Raw genomic sequence first — 18,716 nt, forward strand, 5'->3', positions numbered from 1 at the left:
AAAACTCAGAAAGGTGGAGGGTGATCCATGAGCGCACAGGGGACGTTGGCAAGCTCCACATGTTACATCCATCCATGGTGGCTTTAAATGGCGTAGCTGCCCAAGGCTGCATGCTGCTGCTCAGTCATTGATTTATAAACACTCTTTGTGGGAATGTTTGAAAGTCAGCGGGAAGTACTTGTTATTGTTTTAAATGATCAGTCAACCTGTTATTGAATTAGAATGTGACAGTCTTCAATCAGCAGGATTCATATAGATCCTTATGCTTTGGTCATGCCCGCGGGAGGAAATAAATTCAGCAAATGTGCTGATTTACTGTCCACATATATGGGAAATGTAATTATCTGAGTTACATAACATTCACTATGGCCAATACTGAAGAGGAAAGCACTGAGGAATTGTGGAAGATAACTCAGACAAATGTCTTTGAAGAGAAGAGGAATGATACATTGCAGTCAAAGCTCACATCAATATCCTAAAAGAGTTTTTAAATCCTGAGAGTTTAAAAGAGTACAGTTTTATAGTGGCAATCCCTGAACTACATCAAAGTGCATTTTCAAAATAACCTTTAGACCCTGTATCAGTTGTTTAGGTCACATTTATATGACAAATTGGTGTCTTCCTGATGTCTTTTCTCCCACACACACACTCATACAGACACATACATTCATTTGGGTAGTTATAATCCAGTTATAATCCATTCCAGTGTGGTAGCATTTTGTGCTAAAGCAAATGTAAATACTGCAGTGGGCAAAGTTAACAAGAACTATGGCAGTCTGATGAATATCCCAAACTCCCACCAAGACACACGAGAGATGCTCTTGGCCAAGGTGAGCAGAAGGCGAACAGAAACCCATATTTCAATTTCTCCAGATGCTTGGGCCAATCTGGCCCACTGCAGTTTTGATGAATGTGGAACAACGCACTTGATACGTAGTATGAAAGATCTACCTTTCAATGTGTATGTGGGGCTCTGATTTTCTTCTTTCCTTCACCTGTTGATACTGTGAAGGAAATTGTTGGAGTCATCACTTGTCTGGCTCTAAATCTGTCTGCCTGCAGTCCCTGGTGTTTGTGATCTCTATCTGGTTAGTCTGGTCCAACTTCTGACCTGGTCCAACTGGAGTTTGGAGGCTTTATGTATCACTCACAGCGGGCTCTCCAGGGCAAAATGCTCTTTACACACAGCTACATATTTTCAGCGATTCAGACTTGTATGAGTAAACACTGTATCTGTGACAGCTTCAGGAAAATGACACAGGATTTTGCCATTCAGGCAGAAAGAAGATTCTTATAATTCTTTTTATGCCTGTCTGCCAAGCCAGAGCCATGACCAGAGGCACGATGCCTGGCTCTGCTTCACAAAAGAATGAATGCAATATACCAACGAGCCATAACATTATAGCCTAATATCACATAGTCTGCCAAAATAGTTCTAACCCACGGACAGTGAGGGTACACTAGATGTCTAAAGGTCAGCTGGGTTATCAGGACCAAGACTTGTAGAGCAGATCCGTTGTATCAGTGAGGCAGTGAGCATTATCCCACTGAAAGAGGCCACAGCCACTAGGCAATACTGTTTCCATGAAGGGCTGGAGTTGGCCTGAAGCAAGTTTACGTCAGTATTACATGTCAAATTATCATCCACATGAATAAAGGACCCAAGGTTTTCCATTGTCTAGACAACAGCACCTATCAAAATATTAATACACACATACATACATAATGACAGGTGCCATTGGAACAAGATAATCACAGTTACTTCCTTGAGTGGCCCTCAGTGGTCACAAAGCAAAGACAGATCAGTGCATATTCAAAAAGCTTTGAGGCAATTTCTTCAAATCTGGTATAAACCTGGACTCAAGATGAGGTGATCATATCTTAAGGGTGATAATTTAAAGGAACGGGGCCATTGTCAATCAGCAACATCTATCTCCAGATGTAAAAAAAATTAATCAGCAATGGTCCTCATAGTGTGATCTCAACATTATCACTAAAATTCCTTTTGCCTCCTTTCTTTTAAGCCTTTCTTTTCTCTGAGACTTCTGTGCAACAGAGGAGCTAAAGTACATAATTTGTTCCTGAGGGTCACTGTGACTGCACAAATGTTTTTGGCCATAGTCCAAGGTCTGGTAGAGTAATTATGTCTAATTATGAATGTAACACAGGTAACATCACCATAATATTCTTCAAAAACAACTGTGGCCATTATCCAGAGCTCAACTCAGGGCCGGGTAGTGACCATATTTCCTTCAATTTGACTGGTTTATGGGGCAGTACAATCCTGAGGTGGCAACAGTGATTTAATTTGTGGCCATAAATGCACGTTGCTGTCAACATTTATTGACATTCGAGGTGCTCAGATCAAAGAAGAGCATATTTTCCTGGAGGCATTTGGTGCTGTTTTCAGCAGCTGATTACACAGATGGAGCAGAAACATGAATGTGTTTGATGGCGATGTTGCTTGGAAACTGAGGCGGGATCATTAGGCCTATTTGACAGAGCCAGGTGATGTGAACGCAATCAATCTCACACAATGTAATTAATAAATGATCGCACCCAGGCTGTGGATTAGTAAGTGACCGAAAACTCAGCAGAGTCAATCAATTCTACTCATAAATGCCCCACATTTTCCATCAGGTGACCCCATCTTTAATAACAACCAGAGGAGGAGGGGTAGTTTGTGTCTCCAGACATGTTGCTGAGTGAGTCATGCAGCAGTGAGAACAAGCCTAAGCTCCTAATTTGGAGCCACCATTGTCGGATTTCATTTGCTCTCGTCTCATGACCCCCATTGCTGTACTACATGCTGTACTAACCCTGACTTCCTGTAACAATGGTCAATCAGAGTTCATACTAGTCGTCAAAAAATAGCAATACTCTTCGGAATGACAAACATCTACACCTACCTTTTCAGAACACCCCTATTTCCAACTGTTATCCAAATATAGACTATTCAATTCAACTGAGATGTCGAAGTTTCTAAGATTAAAAACATGCATTTTAACACAGAGGAAACCTCGGAATAATTCTATTACTAAATTTCACAAATTATGCAGAGAGAAGACACTTTCTTTCCAATATTTGAAACCCACCATACCATTCATTTTTTGTATGTTGTGGGCCATTTACTCTGTGTTGTTGGGGGGGTGGGTTTCTGTTTTCTATATTTCTATCCCTCTGGTTCATAGAGTTCCCTATACATGTCTTGTACAGGACTAATTTCCAATAGCTATCCTTGAATAGCCCTCTTTTTGATTAAATGTACATGACTTATAGTGTAACACAAAAGCCTGAAACCATCCCTCTATATACACATGTATACAAATGAAATGAAAACTTCCATTATGTGTGACTTTTGTTCTCACTCAATGGAGGATGCAGACTGCTTTCTCTTTGACTGGTGGCTTATTTAATTTTGGTTTCACAACAACTTGCACAAATAGAAACGAGTGCTATTCATAAAGCACACCCACCTCCATATTTTCAGCACATTTGCCAGTAGGCCATACTGCTCAGCTAAGGAATCTTCAGTTTTTCCTCCTTGGAGTTGCCGGTGAAGTGGACTGTCACTGTGGCTGCCAGAGGCTCTTAATCTTCTCAGACATGCCATGTTGCCTTCAGTCAAATAAAATTTGACCTGACTCCCTTTTCTTTGCATTCCTTTCTGTGTTCTTCCAGAATGCAGATGACCTTTTGGTTGCATCAGCTGAGTGTCCTAGTGATGACGAAGATTTGGAGGAGTGTGAGCCTGGAAATGGTGAGTCAACTCAGGGAGTTCTGTCTTCATTGTGCTTGGTATCTAAAAAACAAGGTGTGGTCTAGAAACTAAAGCAGACTAATGCTGTATCCCTTCCTCCACTTTTTGATCTGACGCTTGGTGACTGCTCAGCCCTCTGTATGCAGCTGTGACTTGCCAGATGTGTACCCTCAAACCTCCGTTCTTATGGGTTTTCAAGGCAACAGGCCATCACACAATTTGCTCCGCCAAGTGATGTATGTGGTGCTCACCCAGCTGTTGCACCAATCTCCTGCCTCGACTTTAACATGACAGGACAGTTTCAATGTGGAAATGCAGCTTGTTCTACTCAGCACACAGCTGTATCCTGGCAGACCTGGAAGCTGAGGCACTGTTAGTGTGAACAACAGCTCAAGCAAGGTTCTGACACCTTGACAGGAGATTGGCGTCAAAGGCAGTGTGTTTTTACTCCCTGCCTCCGGGGCGTCTTCATATATAAAGCTGTCTGTAAATGAAAACTGCCAAGAACCGCATACAGTGAAGCAGTGTGATTCAAATTAAAGGAACAGAATGATCCAAATTTGAGGCCATTTTGCATCCTTTCTGACAAGATTTCTCATTAGATGGTTTCAAATATTACTTCTGATGTGGGAGTTATCACAGCAACAACTTTCTCGATAAAATACATCATTAAAACTGTGATGGGAGCAGAGCCAGCTCTTCCCCTACAGTAACTTTGAAGGGAGGCAGCAGCCACCTGCTCCCGAAAGGAAAAAATATATAAACATAAAAAATATATATATAATTCATTTATGTGCACTTCTTTCATTCCATCACAGTTTGGGAGTCTCCACTGTCTTTTTCTGCCACTGATGCTCAGGTTTTCTACTCTCATATACTTCCTGATTGACCAGTCATGTGGTTCACACACATTGCAGCCCAGATATAGACAACAATAGTGGAAGTTTCAGTTTTGTGCTGTGCACCTGTTGTGTTAATGAAATTAACAGGTGTCTTCCTTACCTATTTTTTTTTAGGTGGTTGCATTGTATGTAAAAGATTGGTGAGATGGCAAATCTCTTGATCTTATGGCACAGCCAAGACATAGGTGTCAGTATCCTGTCTGCTCTAACCATCTACAGTTGATGTACATGTGGCACATCCACTGTTGTTATGGCCTCTGAAGCAAAACATCTGAAATTCAGTGGTGTCGTGGTTAGCGCTGTCGCCCCACAATAAGAAGGTCACTGGTTCCTGGCCTGGGTCCTTTCTGTGTGGAGTTTGCATGTTGTGCCTGTGGTGGTTTCCTCTGGGTACTCTGGTTTCCTCCCACCATCCAAAGACATCATGTTTAGGTGACTCTCCGTAGGTCTGAATACAAGTGTGAGTGGTTGTGTGTCTCTGTGTATTGGCCCTGTGATGGACTGGTGACCTGTCCAGGGAGACCCTGCCCCTCGCCCAGAAAGTTGGCTGGGATTGGCTCCAGCACCCCCACGAGCTGGAAATGGAAAAACAGTAGAAGATGGATGGATGGATTAATCGGCATGTTATAGTTTGGATGGGAGCTTTAAATCTGATCTGATCTCATTTTGTGATGTGTTTAATCAAGAGTGGAATACAATCCTCCTACACCGACATTTTATCGTGCAATGAAAGATATTTGGACCATTAACTCATGGAAACTGGATTTGGTTTATTTTAGTTCCTTAGATTCAACCTTGGTATCACCTGCTGTGAAAGAAACCAAGTCAGTGTGAGGACATACCGTCTATTATCGGCTCATTTCAAATTTTTTGCAGAATGAAAAAAGAAAGTAATGTTCCAAGAAATAGCAGGACAGTCATTATTGGGAGAAGTGATTATAAAAAAAGCCATAATATTATTTTTTCCCAGGAACAGGGATTAATGGTTTGAATTGAACACATGTTAGACAGGAAAGGCAGATGATTCTTGTTGAAGCTGATAGGAACCTGTGTTGAGAAACTTCTGTGTAAAATTCTCTTGTGGTCTTTGTAGGTGGCTGGGACAGAAATAGAGACTCACTTCCCTTCTTATCAAAAAGAGAAATGAGAGTTTTTTGGTGAATGCTATGCCCAGTCTTAATCTCCCATGGAAAAACACAACTATCTCTCTCTCTCTCTCTCTCTCATACCCACACAATCACACATATACAATGGCAGACATGCTTTACCTTTCCAGACAGCCACTTGTCTCTCTGGCTCTGTGGGTGTAAACTTTTTTTCTCCCAAGAAACAACAAACACACACACATTCTGCGTATCACTCTTTCCAGATGCCGCAAGAGTTGCAGTGAAACAAGCCAGCAGGGTTGGATAAGCTCAGGCAAAAAGCATGGACAAGGAAAGAAGAATCAACATTGTCCAAAAACATGCCCCCCTTTCCCCCCGACCCTCCACTCACACACGCCTGTGGTCATTGTGTGATAGGAGCGGATTCCAGTGTTTTCAGTTACGTATGACAAGGCGGCTTATTGAAGTGCCTTCAGGAAGGAGAACAGATGGTAAAAGCAGTTGTGGGTTTTTGGCTCAGCCAATCAAGATGTGAGGTCTTAGAATTCATGACATCCAATACAACGCCTTCCTGCACACAGCCGGAGCAGTGCCATTTGTTTTACAGATGTGGTTATCTGCAGCTGTGGTGCTACAACTCAAAACTCCAGGCATACAATTGTTTTTTTCTTGCCACTGCATTTGGAAGAGACGTGGACTTGCTTGGCTCTGATAAAGGACTTTACTTAGACCTCATCTGCATTTTTCTAAATGTTTAGAAAAACAAACCAAAGCCCAAGCACAAGGCTGCCTTTGTGGTTTGGGGGCCAATGAAAACCAACAGAGCACAATGCATGGTCCACTTAAACATGTACAGTAACCCATTTATTCTAAAGCACCTATAAAGTGGCAACCACCACAACATCACCCATCAGTTTGTGAAACAATAAGTGGACAAGAAGGTGGAGCTGAGATGTCATGATGTGTTAAAGCTCTTCATCATATTAAATCTGCTGCAGCTCAGTACTTGTAGGCTTGCTGGGAGATACAGCACTATTAATAAGACCAGTAATAATAATAATAATAGTGGTGGAACCAAAACTGTTAATGGCCGCTGTTAAAATGTCAAATAAATTGTCTTGTGCCTTGCTGGACCTAAGCTATTGGTTCCCAAACTTTTCCTGCCAATGTCCCACTTGAAAAACTTTAAATTGTTAGTGGCCAACATTGCCCAACAGTTAAAGTCTAACACTCAAGCTTGACTGAACCATGATCATGGTGCATGTTGAACCCCTTGTCATTCACATCCAATCTCCTGACACTCTCTCCTTTTAACTGTCCAGTTGTTTTTGCCAAGGCTATAATCTTTTTGTGTCCACTATCAGCAAGCAATTATACTATGTGGTTTACCTGAAAAACTGTTCCAGCTGATGACAAAAGTTCAAAGCTGCTGTCCATAGGTCATCTGTGTAGCTGGATCTATTAGCCTTTTTTATTTATTTATTTATTTATTTATTTAATTTACGGTGGCATAATTTATGTCCAAATCAGAAGCAGGAAGTCTGGGTTGTAGTTCCAGGCACATCTCCTCACCACAATTGAGCTGTTTTGTAGACAATTTGTGGGCCCAATGGTAGTATCTTCACAGCCCAGCGCTGGTAGCCAACACACAGGTTGGCTGCTATTGACCTAAGCAAAGACTTGATCTGATTCTCACCACAGTAATGTCAAGAATAGCTTTAGGTTTGAGTGCAAAACTTGAGACTTGCTGGTGACATAAGCCCACTGCTGTCGTTTAGTCCTGGAGTTTCGAAGGGGCCTACAGCTAAGTGATGACCACCCTCCATGTAAAAAGCTCACTGCGTGCTGGTAAAGTCAGAGTTGATGTGAAAGAGAAAAAGCAGAAAATGTGAGAGAAAGATCTGAGGAGGAAAGTGCTGGAAGGAGTGCACTTTTGAGGAACTGACTCTCCTAGACATTTGTGTCACGTTCCTTTGCACTCGGAGCATAAGAGAGAAATGAGAGGAGGAGAGATAGAGATACAGAGGAAAAGAGGACACTGAGAAAGAAAAGAAACTGAGAAAGGTAGCTGAATGAAATTCATGTGAATGATTCCTGTCTTTCCCACTAGGCTAATTAAACTTTGACTTTGTTAGGGAGGCTTAATTACATCACCCACTTCAAGCTTTGGTTCAGATCCTGTAGTGCTGTTAATGAGCTTCCATCAGGAACAGCAAGACCTAGGAAGAGGGACTTATGAAGATACTGGATTTGTACATTTCCTGGACACAAATACATAAAATACATGAAAAGCACTTATAGACACTCACTCTATTAATCTATGTAACACCATTTCAGAAGATATACAAATGCCTCTGCCTTCCAAAAGTAGCAACTCTATTTAATTTTATTTCTATAGTTGCTTTTCGTACTTTTCTCTATCTCAGCACGACCTCACTTTCCGTCTCTCATGCATACCTCTGAGCTACTTATTAGTCACAGGATGTTGTAGGCACTATATCAGTTTTAGTCAGAGAAGATCAGGTTTTGAAGAGCTGCTCAATAATTCATCAGATGTCACACTCCCTGTGAATGTTTCTTTTTAGGTCAAGGTTTGAAACCAAGAGTTTGGGTGATAGATGAGGGATGGCCTGGAGACTGTGACTTAGAGCCTGGTCGATGGGTTTAGAAGTCAGTTGTTTGTCGGTGTGACACTTAACTGATCCCCTTTTCGCTCGATGTAAACAGCATCCCATTTAAAGTGCAAGCTTCACAGGTTACATGTTTACCAATGCAGAGACTTGAATCAACATCCTGCCGATGATCGTGACCCGGAAGTTCTGTGACTGCTGACAATGGCATCAATCGGAAACAACATGGGAGTTCAGACAAGTCGTCAACACTGAAGAAATAATGAGACTGGTTAAATCCCAGTCAGACTGAAGAATAAAAAATCAACAGTGTAAATGTTCACAAATAGAGCAAAGACTATTGATTAGACTGAGGTATTTTACAAGGCCAGGGTAGTTTATTTATATGGCACCATTTAATCATTTATAGTACAACACAGGAGGCAGGAAAAATCAGGGGTTACAAAAAAACATAAAAAGAGGATTCAAAAGAATAATATGGACACTGAAAATGAGCTGAAATGGAATAAAACATAATATATTGATTTTACTTCCATTAATAAATGATTGACCAATACACAGTGTGTCATTTATAATTAAATACCTATTGTATAATTCAGCTATAATTCAAGTTAGTTATCAAAATTTAACAACCTCTCTGCCATTTTTATTATTATGGTGTCGAATGGAGGTAGAGTTACAGTAGTTGTCATTGGGGTGCGTTTGGGTAAGAAAGACAGGGATTACAGTTCTTTGTTATCAGTTCTGCCTTTGTATAAATGCACATAACAAAAGCCTGAAAAATGCCATTTTAATCAGACGCAATGTAATGTAGTTTTATTTCATTACTGACCAGTGGAGCAAAACATATTTCTGCAGCAAACTGTCCAATTTCTCATTGAAATTCTAATCAAAATCACCCAAAGCAGTGGGCAAAAAGAAGGTAATTCATTCTCCTTGTGTCACTGCTTTTTTCAGCAAGGAGCCAAATTTTCAACAAATATCCGAGTTACTACCAGGAAGGTGGTGGAGGAACACCAAGTCACTGGACTTAGATATTCTATTTTCTATGTCAGGTGTTTTGCAGAAGCCAGTTAACTTTACAGTACAGTAGATTTAAAATAATAATAATAATAATAATAACATAACAAATACACCTAGAAAGGAAAAGCAGGGTGGAAAACAATAAACAGGTACCACTGCAAAGCAAGAAGGTGTTGTAGTGGCTTGATATCTTCTAGTTGAGATTCTGTGTGCGTGTTGGAGATTTATACCATAGTGAGGTGGGATAAACAAAAATAACGCGAGGCTGGCCACAACTACAAATCCAGCCAGCTGCATGTAGTTGATATAGGTGCTGATGAACAGGAGGGGGCTGACTTTGTGACTCCCAGTGAGACACAGTGTGACGCAGGAAAGACTCTCTTTGTGTTGCAATACATCACCCCAGAGAAGCAGCAGAAAATGCAGCAGTTCAGGGAGGGAGATGTTTCTTTGTGTTCTAGTTTTTTTTTTTATTTGTGCCCCTTTTTGTGGAGATTATGCTCATTGTCCCTATTGTGGAATGTTTTAAGCAAACAAAAGAAAATATATTATGCTCAGACACACTGTTGATTTTCCATCTCCTTTTTACTCTAAATATTTGAAATGGATGGAAGCTCAGTAACGTGATCTGCAGAATAAGAAATGTTTGCCAAGAGACCAACGTAGATGCTTCAGTATCCATCTGCCTAGTTCTCATTTTGAGTAAATAAGAGAGGGGGGGTGGTGAGTCATACCAACAGCGTGGTTGGAGTGGCATGTGAGCAAAGAAAAAGAAGAAATTTCATCATGTGGGCAAAACGTGCTTGTACCAACTGAGCTGCTCAAATCAATGGAGTCAGACTTAATCAATCAGGCTCAATATCTTACAGTCTCTCCTGCTTTAACACATAAATGGCACTGTTACAATGTTAGGAAAAGAGACACCCACACATTGGAACCATGCTGCACATGTTTGCATCAGACCTGGTCTCATTCAGGCCTGGGTTTGGTGCATCACCCTCAGTGACAGAGTGAAAGTGAAGTAGATCCTAGGAACATTCACAGAAACTGTTAAAAATAGCTAAATGTCTCACGCTTCACTGGGGTTGACAGTGACAACCTCCTACAAGTTTGAAATAAATCAATTCCATCTGTGGTTCTCGACAGTTTTCCAGCAGGTGAAAAAAAAAAAGCATCTATGAACATTCGTGCCACTTACTTTTCTCAGTCGGCCTTTGGGTGCCGACTGAACAGTGGCAGCTGCATACAGTGGGCAGAGGCGGCAGTTGCGGAGAAGGGGTAAGGGTTTGGGGGTGTTGGCCAACTGAAACTGTAGATTGGTTAAAACTGTGGGTGCTGTTGGTCTCGTGGCGCACAATGAAATGAAATGAAAAGATGGCTCCAATTATAACTAACAAAAGATCTGAGATCTGACTCGGTCTGTGGATGAGGGCTGATGCTCATTATTTTTTCTGGTAGCCACTGTCTGTTGGTCCAATGGGGTGATGCCATGAGGCCTTCAGGCTTTGGCTCCAAATGTCAGAGAGCAGTAGAGTGAAATGTTGTTGGTACAACTCTTTATTTATAGAAAAATATGTATATTTATAGTTTCCCATATCTGTGCTGTGTTAACATGACTGCTCAGTAATGGGTGGGCTGCCGGTATAAAGCTTTAAATTCCACTTACAGCATCTCTGCCGCACAAAGAGATGGCAAAGTCAAGATAACAAACACTAGCATCACACATTTGTCCTGTACCTCTGGGGAACTGTCTCTGAGGTCCTGCCAAAAAAAACAAAAAAACCAAAAAAAAATCAAAAAGTACTTTATTATTTCTTCTGTGACTTTGACAAGTTATTTCACACAACTAAATCTTTTTTTTTTTTTTTACACACTGAACTAAGCAAAATACTTTGCACCTTCTCGCGCCTACTTAGTGCGACTCGTCTTTGATCCTCAAATGTGCCGCCTCGCTCTGCTGTCCTCTCTGCCTTCAAGGTGAAGCACAGCCCTCAAACATAGACAGAAAATATAATGGAGGGAAAGAAATTAAAAAAAAAAAAAACTTTAGCATTGCCATGGAAACTAGCCTTTCCAGGACTGGTATTGAAATAAGTAGTTAGTAATTCCTCAACCCCTCTTCTAAGTTTTTTCCCTCCACAGCTCTCACATTTTGCTTCATTTCAAGGCCTGTTCCTGTCAAGTGTGTTGATATATGATTATTTGTTACAGTGGCTTTGTTGGCTCAATGCATAACCCTTTGTAACAAAGCCTTTTGCCATTCTTTGACTGAAAATGTATGCTTGTGTAACTGACAAGGTTTGGAGTGTTTTGCTTTGTTTTGGTTTGTTTTTTTGAGAGTTGCCAAGCTGATAAAAGGTCATGGGGGGAATCCCTAGAGTCCCAAATCTACCCACACCCCTCAGCCATTAACTGCGCAGCCCAACAACATCACCTCACCCACTTGAGGTTCTCTGTTTTACCTTATCAAATGAACAAAGAGCCAGAGTCATGATTAAATTCTCGTGATGTTGGCATTTCCTTGGTCACGTTTCTACTGTTACCTTCCCTTCTTCTCCCCTCCCCCCTCCAAAATGTGCCATAATCTAATGCCCCGTCATGTTTTTCTCTTGCTTCCTTGACTTTGTCCCTTACACATTTGCCAGACTGAAAAGAAAATTGTTATGTAGTGAATAAACAGACTGTAACTGATATTCTGCCATGTTCTGCTAACATATCTATGTTTAACCATTAATCACAGCTGAGCTTCTAGCCACTGATAAGAGTTTCTCCTGAATTAATGCAACTTTTTTTTCCTCATTTTTGCACACCCATAATCCTTATCTAATTCGGGTGTTCATTTCACAGTGGGGTAAAATCATAACACATAACCGAGGCTTGAAAAATAAATCTGGCTCACTGAGATGATTTTTTTGAAAAGTGTTTAACATGTGCTCGGGGTTGTTTTAGAGGAACATGATTGCCCCATGTTTATGGGTGGGGGTTTGGGAGGGAAGTGAGCATCAGGGACTCATACAACAAAAGGAAGCAGTTGTGTTAAGTACTGTCTCTGTGCTGTGTAATGTGCACTGAGATTTTGAATTAAAGAAAGCAGGGGCATCAGTTTCCCTCAGCTGCTTCTGAGGGTTTTCACACAGATAAATCCAATTACAAACAAATATGTAGGGTGGGGTTGGGAGGGGGTGACGCTATTCTTCATAACAAAAAAAAATACACATTATATACACATACAGACGTATACACATTTTTTTACATTCTAATGATTTTTTCACCTAATAAAAAAAAAAACAAAAGAAGACAGGAGGTAAAGTACGGGGGAGGGGGGGAGTTGTTGATCACTATCCGAGAACAATCTTACACAGCTTTCTTTTTGTAATTTTTTTTTTTCATGCAAAAATCATGCGGCCAATTTGTTGATGTAAGTGACCTGAACCTCGTGGTTTGCTATCTTATTTAACCAATCAGAGCAGAGACTTCTGAGCACTAGCACAGAAATCTTAGGCAAGACTAGACAAGACAGTTAGCAGTGAAGGATAGGCTGTGTAGTGCAATAGATGTTAAGTTGTTGAGTGTCATTTGTAGTCTATTATTATCCTGTATTAGTGATATAACATGTAGGTCTGTCCAGCACAGGGAGTTAGGTCATAACAGTCAGGAACAGGTACAGGATAGAGTATTTTCTTACATCTTGTATTTTATTTCAGTTCAGACTTAGACAGAATATGAACTTTTTAAATAGAGCAGACTAACTAAACTTATATAACTAACCTCATGTTAAGTGTTAGTGCTGTTCTAATGCTGGTGTTGCTGTATTCATATGAACTGTTTTTCTTTTGTTGACTGGAGGTGGTTTCTCTCTCAGGTGGTTTCTGACACTCTGTTCTTCCATTGTCTCTTTCTTGTCCTAGGAGGTGAATTAGTGTTGCCCATAATAACAGTGGACTCCCTAGACCCCCCATCCATCGCCACCCGCTATCCAGTAATCCCCCCGCCCCCAACCACTTACCACCCTTTCCTCACCCTGCTCGAAACCACCAAAGAGTCCCTTCCCTTGCCCAATGGCCGACCCCCATGCCCCCTGGACCAGGAGGACTGCGAGGAGACCATCGAGGTGTCGGCGTATGGCTCGGGGGAGATGACCGAGTCAGATGACGAGGATTATTACAAAAACTCCCCCTTGGTCACCGACAGGACTGTCCTCCCTCCTCCACCAGCCGTCGAAGGCGGTGTCCAGAACCCCCAAGACCGCCATTTCTCCCGCTTTCCCAACTCCCATCGCCCACCTCTCTCCTCAACCCCCACGGCAAACCCCGACCAGCTCAGCCCCCGTATCAAGCCGGCTGCTGGCGGCAGCAGTAGTAGCAACAACATCCCTGCCGGGAAAATGAATACCAGGGATCAAGTGCTGCTGCCGCCGGCCCACCCCTCATCAGATCCGGGCCACCGTAGAGTCCCTGGAATAACCTACCCCCCAAATTTCCCCCATGTTCCCACTCCAGATCCTACGTCTCCTGAGAGAGGACTCCCCGGCGCCGTGGAAGTGCAGCAGTCCAGCAGCACCACAGGAATGGTGGTTGGCATCGTGGCAGCTGCTGCCTTGTGCATCCTGATCTTGCTCTATGCCATGTACAAGTACCGGAACCGTGACGAGGGCTCCTACCAAGTGGACCAGAGCCGCAACTACATCAGTAACTCAGCCACACAGAGCAACGGAGCACTGGTGAAGGAGAAACAGCCCAGCACTGCCAAGACAGTCACCAAGAACAAGAAGAACAAAGACAAAGAATACTACGTCTGAGGGAGCGCCGCTGTGACACACAGGGGCAGACAGGAGACGCACTTAAAGAAGGAAAGAGACAAGAGAGAGAAAGAGAGAGAGAGGTAGGGAGAAAAGGCAGTAAATGGAAAATGTTGAATGTTGCAGAGAGTAATTACTTCTAAATCTCAGTATTGTCAGGTGACCATACATACAATACCAAATCCAGTCCAATCAAGATGACATCATAGTTCTGGTCACACCCTTCAGCAATGCTTTGATTGATTTGACTTCTTATTAAATGCTGACCATGGTGCGTACACCTCATATCTCTACATGTACTGTGCCAATACCTGCATACCGAATGCTGATAAAACAGTGATTTATGAGTTAGTATATGACAGGTTATTTAACGTCTCAAGTACTGTAGGAACAGACCACCACCATCAGTATTTGTGTCATGGTCTATTCCTCATTCTGAGGCTAGCTCATTGTGTAAAGTCTTCACCTTTGACAGTATCAAACTAATATTTTCCAACAAGGTTTGAATTAGCAACTTGATATCACTTGTAAAATCAATATACTGCCAGCTTACAGATCCACAGCATCAAATCCAGCTGTCCGACCTCTGTAGGTGCTTGCCATCTCTGACTCCACACACCTCTCGTCAGATCTCTCTCTCTCTCTTCCTCTCATTGGGTCGTTCACTCTGTTTCTCTCCTTGTCTATGGTGCTCAGCAGCCGGTGCAACGTAAACTCTGCCGTGTTTCAAGCATGTAGTATTCATTTACGAAAAAGAGATAAAAATTGTTTTTTTTTCTGTGGAGTTTAAAAAACAAAAAATATGACGATGATTGAAGTTCATAACAACGTTAAACGTAGCAACTATGTGCGATTCCACCTGCTCCAACCTAATGGATGCTGACTTGTACGTTTAGACGCCAAAAACTTCTTGAGGCCAAAACCCCTTGGTCGTCCTTTGTTCCAGCAGATCTGTGTCATGTGTCTCTGGGGCTCCAAGGGGCCCCCTCGTGGGCCAGCAGAGAAACTGTGTCACGTCCTTACAGTTACTAATCACGAAAAACAGAAAAAACCTCCAGCAAACAAGATGAACTGTTCTATATAATTATAAATATATGTATAGACGTTGCAGAAACCTATGGACCTAAGTCATGAACGAGTGGAAAAATGAGAGATTACTGATAAGACGCAGTGAAGATCGACTTTAGGATTTTTGACGTTGGAACAATTTCACCACCTGGACCCCTGCCCCCACCCCCAACTCCGCATTTCATGAACAGGATGGCTGATGTAATGCCTTGCTGCAAGGCTCAGTCCCTTTAGGTTGCTCTTTTTTTTTTTCCTTTCCTTTTTTATTTTTCTGGAGAAACGAGAGACATTTTAGGAAAAATTCCTTCTTACTGGAGTTGTGCGGTGGAGAGAGATACCTTGCAGCTGAAAAAGCGACTGTGTCTTTCACCCACACCCCCCCCTCCACCCACCTCCACCCCAAACCCCACCCTAACCCCTCCCTCTCTAGCCTGACTGGACTGATGGCAGCCACTAGGCAAACGCAAACTGTGCGGGAAGATCACACAAATAAAAAGGTGAACGGCAGTTCCCTGGAAGATGTACAACAGAACTCTAGTATTCCAATTTTCTCAACTATTAAAAAAAGAAAACTGTACCATGAAAAGAAAAGAAAAATCCTGAAAAAAGTTTGTGAAATGTCTAAATATTTGACTCTCATCCCATTACTAAGAGAAATGTGTTTTCCCTACTATCATTCCTGTTTGGAGAAAAAAATGTCTATGATTCTGGGAAACAGAAATTTCTATGTATTTTTCTTTGGTAACCAAGCAAATGGAAACTCCACATGCTCTTTTTCCGCGGGGGGGACAGATCCTGTCCTCTTACTCCATCATCCATTTGTCACCCTCAATCTATTTTTTGGCCTGCATCTACTTCTTGTTCTCTATATGGCAGATTGTATGTCCTCATACCCGGTGGACAATGCTGGCTCTATCCATCCTTCATTCTTTTTATGTTTTTTTATTTTATGTCTGTTTCTGTCTACATGGCTGGACACAATTTGACCAGCTCCACCCATTCACCCTGCTGCCACATTTGTCTGGTTTCTCTCTTTGTCCATTCCAAGCATACTCCTCCCAGTATCTTCCTGTTCTTTCTAAATGTTATTGTAAAAGTGTTCCAGTGAGATGACTCTAAATATGTGTACATTAACAGAGGGAATACACTTGGTTATATACTTCTTACTCCCCGTGTTGTGTGGTCTCTTTATCGTCTCCTTGTCTTTCAGCCCAATTATTTTTACACTTAAGGCATGACAAAATTTGTACATACAGCAGCAAACTTCTGGAGTAGATTCTACCCATTCATTCATTAGCCATATCATCTATCCTCATCAGGTCATGGAGGGGCTGGGGCAAATCCCAGCTGAGGGAAGGGTTCACCCTGGACCTTTCAGTCTATCCTGGGGGCCACACTACTAAAACAGCATTTTAAAATTAAAGCAACCTCCATCCAGACACCTAAAAACGCACATGCATGGCCGTTTATGGACACGTGTGAGCTGGTGTAAACAGAAAGCAGGAAATACTGTGAGAAAGTAACAAAGTGCAGAATTTAACCAGATGGATGTTGCAAAGACAACAAGGACAGTAACTGTCAGTTTACAACCCAGTACTGATGTTCCTCTCTTCGCTGGTGTGCATGGCCGATAAGACCCAATCAGTGAGCAATCACCAGTTCCTAAGCTCTCTTGCACAAACTACAATACACCCAGAGTTTTCAAAGTAAAAAAGGGCCAGCAGCATTTCCTCAATTTTCTATTTTGGGGGCTTGAAAACCCCAAAGTAATGCAGACACTGCACATAAATATACCAAAACAGATGGCCTTTCAAAGGAAAACTGTGAATGTAACCAATTTAGAATTAGCAATTAACCTACTTGTTTTCAGACTTTGGGAGGAAGCTGGAGTCCTTGGACAAGAGGACAACATGCCAACTCCAGATAGAAGCATAATATTCTTTTCTAAATATTGTCTACATCAATAGACTATAAAAAGAAGTCAGATTGTATTGAAGTCTGTCTGAAAATGATGGAGAGGTTCAAAATACAAATGGAAAGTATTGTATACCAAAATACCAGTGTGTGACAGCACAGTGGGTGGACATGGTTTTAAATTTTAAATGCTGGTGTATTGAATTGATGTGCAGTCATTCTAGCGACAGAATTATATTAATGGTGCTTGATTAGATATATGCCTGTTGTAGAGTACTGCAGAACTGATGATTATATCAACGAAACACAATGTTTGTATGCACACTTTGTTCACGAGGAACACTATGCCACTGTGAACTGAAGCTGACAAAGACAGTTAACCACAAGTCAGTCAAGCAGTTTCGTGTTGCTTTATGCAGAGAGCGTGTTATTCTATGGATGTTTGGTGGCGTATTTTTAGCTAAAAAGATTCAGAGAATATTGCACCACTTCTGATAATATGAGTACATGCTGACTTTTTGTTTGTGTAAAACTCATCAGTCAGATTTCAGTCCAATGAATACCCTTGTCCAAAATGCTTTTTCATATGGTTAAAAGCACTTCATCACAAGAGGGCAATCAGCTCAGGGCGAAAGATAATCCAAAGTTTAAAGAGCAATCATACAACTCAAGAACGGCATCCGACACCTCTCCAATCAGGAGCCACGTGGAGCAACTTCTGTGTATGACAATTTTGGGTGATTTATTTTTTTTTTTTTACACAAAGAGTGAGGTAAGTTCTCCAAATTCATCACATGAACTGCGCCTTAGGTGCATGTAAGTCAGAGTATAATCAGTTTTGATAAGGCTTATGTTAAATAAAAGCTTTATTTATTTATTTATTGAAATTTGATATAAATGAACAGTGGAATTTAATGCACCAGTGGTCTGGCAGAATTTATTTAGTTCACACATTTGACAGAGCACAGCCTTTTCATTTTCAGTCCACAGGTTTTCCATCGGAAACAGAAGAAAAATGTGTAGCTGGGTGGTTTCAACCTGATCATTTTGACCCCTTTTGCATGAATTGGGAAACATGCTGTGGCTCCTGTGAAGTGAACATGCAGTGTCATATTGTCCTCTGTAACACAGAGTGAGTAGGTTAGCCAGCTGGCCTTTGAGTCCACCTTAAATTGAAACATGGGGACGTAATCATGAAAATATATGGTCCTCCTCCAATACATATAAATATGGTGCTTTCACGCATGATTATTTTTCTGTTATTAGACCTTTCATTTATCAGACTTTATTCTCATCAGTCTGGACGGCATTACTTTGGCTTCCAGCTCCACTGTAAGAAACCTTGGAGTAATTTTTGACCAGGACATGTCCTTTGTCCCTCACATAAAAAGTTAGTCGGGCAGCTTTCTTCCACCTGAGAAACATTAAGAAAATCAGAAACATCCTTTCTCAGGATGATACAGAAAAACTAGTCCATGCATTTGTAACCTCTAGGCTGGACTACTGTAACTCATT

General features: G+C 41.6%; 1 protein-coding gene across 1 annotated transcript in view; it reads left to right on the forward strand.

Annotated features, from left to right (window-relative positions):
* Positions 1-14,339, forward strand: part of nrxn2b (neurexin 2b) — a 586,403-nt gene extending 572,064 nt beyond the window's left edge. Inside the window, exons 20-21 of the mRNA XM_029525863.1 lie at positions 3,682-3,760; positions 13,330-14,339. Coding sequence (XP_029381723.1) covers positions 3,682-3,760; positions 13,330-14,219 — 969 coding nt within the window. The 3' untranslated portion in view covers positions 14,220-14,339. The remainder of the gene's footprint in view (positions 1-3,681; positions 3,761-13,329) is intronic.
* The last annotated feature ends 4,377 nt before the right edge of the window (positions 14,340-18,716 follow it).

Source organism: Echeneis naucrates, chromosome 18 (assembly GCF_900963305.1).
Source record: "Echeneis naucrates chromosome 18, fEcheNa1.1, whole genome shotgun sequence".
NCBI lineage: Eukaryota > Metazoa > Chordata > Actinopteri > Carangiformes > Echeneidae > Echeneis > Echeneis naucrates.